Raw genomic sequence first — 7,547 nt, 5'->3', positions numbered from 1 at the left:
GGAGAGGGAGGGGAAAGGGAGAGGGGGAGGGGGAGGGGGAGAGAGGGAGAGGGAGAGGGGGAGAGAGGGAGAGGGAGCACATGCTTAAGATGCCTGACATCAAGCCTTGCCAGCTCAGGCACACAAACAGAAAACAAAAAATTTTTTTAAACTAAAAATTACACACTTCAAATGTTTGAACTGTATAGTACATTAATTGTATGTTATTAAAGTAATTCTAAAAAGAAAAGTAATTCTAAACATATAACTAAATAAGTAAGTCTAAACTACATTAAAATAATGGCTCACACCTGTAATTCCCAACACTGAAAAAGTTGAGACAGAGGATCCCTGGAGCTGTACTAGTCAACCAAGGCAACAAAAGGTTAGCAAATGAGTCCATCTCAAAAACGAGGGGGAAGACTACTGAAGACACACAGAATGTAGATCTCTGGTTTCCATGTGCATATGAACACACATAAAACAAAGAGACAGATAATTCGAGCCATTGTATAATACATGTACTTTTTAAGTAAACACGATACATTCACTAAAGACCTTAAACAAGTACATATAAGATATAATTTTAAAACAAAATTGATCTGAGGTAGGGTCTCATTATGTAGCTCTGGTCAGCCTACAACAGGCTGTCTAAGCTGGAACTTGAGAGTCATTTTCCTGCCTCTCCATTCAGAATGTCAGCATTACAGAGATGTACCACTACCTCCTGCTCATGACACAGTGAAATGAAAATACTTTAAATGTCTGAGTATGTTCTGTTACCACACTAGAAAACCAATATAAAGTTAATATGTAGGGTCCAGCCTAAAGAACAGAAGGCTGAAAGAACAGACTAGGACTAACAAGACTCTTGGGAGAGGAAAGGTGCTCGCCCCCAAGCCGACTAGAGCTTCATTCTCAGAACCCACATGGTGGAGAGCCAACTCCCCATAAGCTGTTTCTGAACTCCACAAACACAAAAATAAGCAGAGAAACAAACAAACAAACAAAAAGATCTTTTTTAAGTTGGGGGGGGCCACTAAAAAAAAAAAAAAGTAACAAAGTGGGGGAAAGAGAAAAGAATCAGAGAAGATTAAACACCAAGTTGATGATTCATTAATAATGAAGCTAAAAATTGCAAGCCTTGATTTTTAAGAGATAAAATGAACATAATGTTACCAAACTGTAATTCCACCACTTGGAAGATATGGAAGACCATCACAAGTTCAAGGCCAGCTTGAACTTCACAGTAAAATCTTGTTGTTTGAGACAACAATAATAATACAAGGACGTATGGGAGACATAACTTACCAATATTGGAAATAAAAGAAAAATCATTACCAGAGAAACCAGATGTTAAAAAACGTAACATGCCGGGCGGTGGTGGCGCACGCCTTTAATCCCAGCACTTGAGAAGCAGAGGCAGGCAGATTTCTGAGTTTGAGGCTAGCGTGGTCTACAGAGTGAATTCCAGGACAGCCAGGGCTATACAGAGAAACCCTGTCTCGAAAAAAACGAAAAAAAAAAAAAAAAATCTACAAGCCGGGCCGTGGTGGCACACGCCTTTAATCCCAGCCACTTGGGAGCCAGAGGCAGAGGCAGACAGATTTGAGTTCCAGGCCAGCCTGGTCTACAGAGTGAGCTCCAGGACAGCCAGGGCTATACAGAGAAACCCTGTCTCAAAATAAATAAATAAATAAATAAATAAATAAATAAATAAATAAATCAATCAATCAATCTACAGACTTCTTTAAAGCTAACTTCATTATCAAAATACCTCCAAGAAAAGGGAGCCATCTGGTAAACAATTTCATGCCCATACTTATTACAAGTAATCTTAATTAATCTCAGTTCCCCTCCCAAGTCTGTCTCTGCCCTCCCAACCTAAAAATAGAAGTAAACAGTAACAAAATAATGAGTAATTAGGGTGGTGATAAATCCCTGTAATCCTAGAACCTGGGAAACAGGAACATAATAAATTGGGAGGGAAAGGCCTAAAAAGTGGCCCAGCAGTTAAGAGCACAATGGTTCTTCTACAAGCCCAGAGTTAAATTCCCTGTACATGGTGATTAAGAACCATCTGTAACTCTGCAGGCACCCTACACATAAGTGATGCACAGACATACAAGCAGATAAAACATACATACACATAAATTAAAGTAAATCTTTAAAAAAAAAAAAAAAGTATTTCCAGGTCAACATGAGTTAAACGACACTCTGTCCCAAAAGGACAAAATTCAAACATTAATAAAACAAAAACCAGTTATATCAATAACTACAAAAAATTATAAAATTCCTGTTGTACCTGAATTTAAAAAGATTTGACATTAATAATCTGAGTCCAACAATATATTAGAGATTAATATATCACAAACATGTATCCCATAAACAAGATTAATGTAACATGTGAAAACAAAACATGAAATTTACAAATATTTTAAATATAGCATCTCAATACAAAAACAACATTTAACAAAAGTCAGCACCCATTGCCAATGCAGACACTCACCACACTCCTCCAGGCACAGCCTCCCAAGTGCTAGCTTTACAAACAGAAACCACTACACCTACGTTTTCATGCTGGTTTTGCTTTTGTTCCCAGTCCTTCCTAGAGGTCAAATTCAAGGCACACATGCTAAGCACCAGAACCTGCTCCACTTTTAATCCTCCGACTCTGAAAACACTGTCTTTCCCAGAGCTAGCTAATTCTTAAGAGACAATAAACAACTTCCATGTGCAAACCAAGAGCCTATACCCACAACGTCCTTAGCCTACCGTAACTCCAGGATATTATATTCCCCTACCTGAGGTGTCCCAGAAGCACGTATATATAGTCCTGCTAAAGAGCCCGAGAAAGAAGTACAACTAAGCAATCCTAAACTGTTCACCTTTATTCTCCCATTCATTCCTTTAGGTTTCCTTTTTATCCCCTCTGCCACATGGCCAACCCCAGTCAGCACTACTAAAGGTGGCATTTTGTGGCAGTTTACCTCTCCCTTCTAGTGACTAATGAACGTAAAAATCTTCTCAATGGCAGTAAGTCCTACTCTGTTGACACATTTCAAATAATAAACTCCCTATTTGAAAATGAGATCATTAATAAAAAAGCCAACAGCATGCTGGGCTTGTTGTCATGTGCCCTTAATCTTTGTACTCTGGAGACAGAGGCCTCCAAGTTTGAGGCCAACCTGTTCTACATAAATAAATTGCAGTCCTGCAAGAGATAAAAAGGTAGATTATGTCTCAAAAAAATTTCAATTCTAAGAATAATTAAAATTGCATTTTAGCCAAGCATAATGGTATATATATACACATCAGTATATACACGTATCTCAACATTCTAGAAAATTGCAAAACCCATGCCCAGTAATCCTAGCACTGAAGAGAAGTGTAAATTCAAAGCCAGACTGGATTATTTTTTAAAAAAAACAAAAGGGGAGGAGGAAGCTGGAGAGATGGCTCAGCGGCTAAAAGCACTGAATGCTCTTCCTAAGGTCCTGAGTTCAAATCCCAACAACCACATGGTAGTTCACAAACATCCATAACGAGATCTAATGCCCTTTTGTGGAGTGTCTGAAGACAGCTACAGTGTACTTACATATAATAAATAAATAAATAAATCTTTAAAAAAAAAAAAAAAAAGAGCTCATTCAGAGGTCCTGAGTTCAATTCCTAGCAATCATGTGGTGGCTCACAACCATTTGTAATTAGATCCACTGCCCTCTTCTGCTGTGTCTGAAGACAGTTACAATGTGACCATATAAACAAAAGTAAAATAATAAAATGAAATAAAAAAAAACACAAAAAGTTTTTTTTAATAACAGGGCCAAGGCTGGTAAAATAACTCAGCAGGTAAAGGTGCTTGCCAACAAACCTAAGGGCTTGAGCTTGATCCCCAAGACCTCCACAGTGAAGGGAAACAAAATAGACTCCCACAAACTGTCCTCTGAACACCATACACACACACACACACACACACACACACACACACACACACACACACAGATAGATAAATATAAGGATTCAAACTGTTAATATGTGAATTCTAACACTGATCTACAGACCAAAGCAAATATCATCTCATTGATATTTTGGAGGAAATAGAAAAGCTAATATGTATACAGAATGTGAATTTAGACTATATATACTCTTGAAGAGAAAAATATTAAAGGATTGCATTTTTAACTTTAGGATTTATACTAAAGTTACAAAATTTAGAACAGCATGATAAAACTAAGGCCAATTGAAGGTGAAGTTCTGAAAGAGGGCCCCAATTATACAACATGTTGTACAAAAGCAATGCAGTGAAGAAAGGTTTCATTCAAAAGTAACTGCATAGCCATATACAAAAACTGAAACCTACAAAAAAATATAATGTGAAATGTGTCACAGACCTAAATATAAATTAGCAAAAATAAAAAATTTAAAGGAAATTACCTTCATGACTTCGGGGTTAGGCAAAGTGTCTTAGCTCACAGTAAGCAACAACTATAAAAGAAAACACTGACAAATTAGACTTCATCAGACTTAAATATTTCTGCTTAAGGGTACAATTACGAAAATAAACAGGTGAAACTATACAGATTTGAGGAAGTATTAAAACATTTCTCTAACAAAGACCATCATCTCCAACACATAAAAACCTTATACAAATTAAACTAGATAGAGAAATTAAAGAAGCTAAAGCGCTAAGTGGACTCTTAGAACTGAGGTCAACACACAAACCACAACATGCTCAAATGCTCAGCTGCTCACGATGACACCCAAAGTATCACAATGACATGACTTCCAATCAAGATGCAGTGAATAAAAGAGCTTGATTCGGCTTTCTTATGTGAAATAATAAAAACCTAACAAAATGAATAAAACAACAGCACTGAAGGTACTAGACAAGAAACAACACAATGATACCTGAGAGACAAGAAACATGACACAGCCACAAAAGTGCCCAGCTTACTGCCTTGGGAGAGTTTTCAGGCCGAGGAACAAGGAGGAGGAACCCAGACAGGGCCTGTGGTCTCCCCAAGTTGAGGAAATGGAGCTGGGAGTCCAAGGAAGCCAAGGTGGCTAGAGCTCACAAGGGAGACCAGCACTGAGTAGAGAGCTGGAGAGAGAGAGAAAGGAAGAAATCTACAAAGGCTCATTCCAGAACTTTTAGTTGAACACCAAATCAGCACTTACATATGAGGGCCTATCCAAGGCCAGAAGAATCAGAGGGAGCAAGGTTCAACATTACACAAAGTGACTAATACATACTCCCAAAAGCCAGAACATCATATCAGAGGGTAAGAAAAGAAATAGGAGTGGGCTGGAAAGATGGCTCATAGGCAATGCTAATAACCTGAGTTGAATACCTGGAACCCATGTGGAAGGACAGAATTGACCCAAAAGTTAAAAAGTTGTCTTCTTTCTTCCAAATACTCACTGTGATAGGGACATCCTTATGCACAGAGTCAAAACATACACATCCTCCACACACATCCACCACCACCACGCACCCCCCAGAGAAATTTTTATAAAACTAATACAAAGGCAGAAAATTCTACCCTGTAGTGAAATAAAAATTAATCAAACCAGTATTAAAATGCACGTAACTATTTGATAGCTCATTAAAACATTTATTTGTTTGGTTGGTTGGTTTGGTTTTTCGAGACAGGGTTTCTCTGTGTAGCTCTGGTGTCCTGGAACTCACTCTGTAGACCAGGCTGGCCTCGAACTCAGAAATCCGCCTGCCTCTGCCTCCCAAGTGCTGGGATTAAAGGCGTGGGCCACCACCGCCCAGCTTCATTAAAACATTTATAATAACTAAATTTCATATAAGTAGAAAACAAGAGGAAGTAAACAAGTAATTAAAATTTTAGAAATTTCAACCACAGTGCTATAATATGCCTGTCATGGTTTGAATATGCTTGGCCAAGGGATTGGCACTATTTAGAGGCATGGCTTTGTTGGAGGAGGTATGTCTCTGTGGGCACAGGCTTTAAGACCCTCCTCCAAACCATGTGGGAAGCTAGTCCTCTCCTAGCAGCCTTCAGATAAAGATTTAGAACTCTCAGCTCCTCCTGCACCATGCCTGCCTAGATGTTGCCATGCTCCCACCTTGATGATAATGGACTGAACCTCTGAACCTGTAAGCCAGACCCAATTAAATGTTGTCCTTATAAGAGTTGTCTTGGTCATGGTGTCTGTTCACTGCAGTAAAACCCTAAGACAATGCCTATAATCCTAGCACTTGAGACGAAGGGACAGGAATATCAGGAATTCAAGACCAGCCTAGACTACCTGAGACTTTGTTTTAAAATAAGTAAACAAGGGGCTAGAAGGGTGGCTCAGGTGGTTAAGAGCACCAACTGCTCTTCCAAAAGTTAGGGTTACATAACAAGATTCTGTCTCAGAAAGGAAGAGAGAGAGAGAGAGAGAGAGAGAGAGAGAGAGAGAGAGAGAGAGAGAGAGAGAAACAGAATATCTGAGCTAATGCATATGAAGTTATCTCAGTGTACTATCTCCACAACCTATAATTATTTCAAAACCTGGGGTCATGAGATGGCTCAGCAGGTGAGAGCTTGACTCCAAGCCTCAGACCCCAGCCAGTTCCACCCACAGGAAGGAAGGAGAGAACTGACTCTTTCAGGTTGTCCTCTGACCTCCATATGTACACCATGGCATGCACACACACACACACACACACACACACACACACACACACACACGTGAATGAAATAGAATAGTGGAAAAGAAATCTTCCATAGTATGTACAGTCTATACTACTTTTGCTCAGGTTCTGCCTCCTCCTCTGCTTCAGACAATTAGATAAAAAATTCTGGGCTGGAGAGATGGCTTAGCGGTTAAGAACACCAACTACTGCTCTTCCAGAGGTCCTGAGTTCAATTCCCAACAACCACATGGTGGCTCACACCCATGTGGAATGGGATCTGATACCCTCTTCTGGTGTGTCTGAAGAGAGCAATAGTATACATATATACATAAAATAACTTTTAAAAATAAGTAAATAAAAATTTGAAATTATAAACATGAATATTGCAAGGCTTAACAGAAAAAACTGATTCACAGCATCTAAAGCCTAGTAATGTTTGTTTATTGTATATGGTGTGGTATATGCATGTGTTTGCAAGTTTCTAGATAGGGTCTCTTGCTGAATCTTGAGCTCACCAACTAGCTACACTATCTGACTACAAAATCTAACCATACCGTTCAGTGCTGGGACCAACATTCCTGGCTTTTTCCATGAGTTCTGTGAATCCAAAACTCAGACCTGTACATAACGGGCACTTAGCTACTGACCCATCTCCCCTATCCTCATGGAACAAAGTAGAAGGACTTTAAAAAGTAAACTTCAGTTAGCTTTACAATGATGTCAAAAGGCCAAATGTATAATTAGAGCCACAAAGGAACTAATACAGAAAAACTGGTTAAAATTATAAATAAAAGCTGGGCGGTGGTGGCACACGCCTTTAATCCCAGCACTTGGGAGGCAGAGGGAGGGGATTTCTGAGTTCAAGGCCAGCCTGGTCTACAGAGTGAGTTCCAGGACAGCCAAGGCTACACAG

At 39.2% G+C, this 7,547-nt stretch overlaps 1 protein-coding gene across 12 annotated transcripts in view; it reads right to left on the bottom strand.

Annotated features, from left to right (window-relative positions):
• The window catches only part of Mllt10 (MLLT10 histone lysine methyltransferase DOT1L cofactor), a 140,836-nt gene that overhangs the window by 112,588 nt on the left and 20,701 nt on the right, over positions 1-7,547 (bottom strand). For 2 of the 12 annotated variants that reach the window (XM_031369098.1, XM_031369097.1), the window contains one exon: positions 4,417-4,467. The exons of 9 other annotated variants lie outside the window; for them this stretch is intronic. In XM_031369098.1, the coding sequence (XP_031224958.1) occupies positions 4,417-4,422 (6 nt within the window). In that variant the 5' untranslated portion in view covers positions 4,423-4,467. Of the gene's footprint in view, positions 1-4,416; positions 4,468-4,936; positions 5,055-7,547 lie in introns of those variants that run through there. One more of the 12 variants, XM_031369099.1, reaches the window with a different exon arrangement.

The sequence above is a fragment of the Mastomys coucha genome, unplaced genomic scaffold (assembly GCF_008632895.1).
Source record: "Mastomys coucha isolate ucsf_1 unplaced genomic scaffold, UCSF_Mcou_1 pScaffold15, whole genome shotgun sequence".
NCBI lineage: Eukaryota > Metazoa > Chordata > Mammalia > Rodentia > Muridae > Mastomys > Mastomys coucha.
This window is presented reverse-complemented; position numbering and strand designations above follow the sequence as displayed.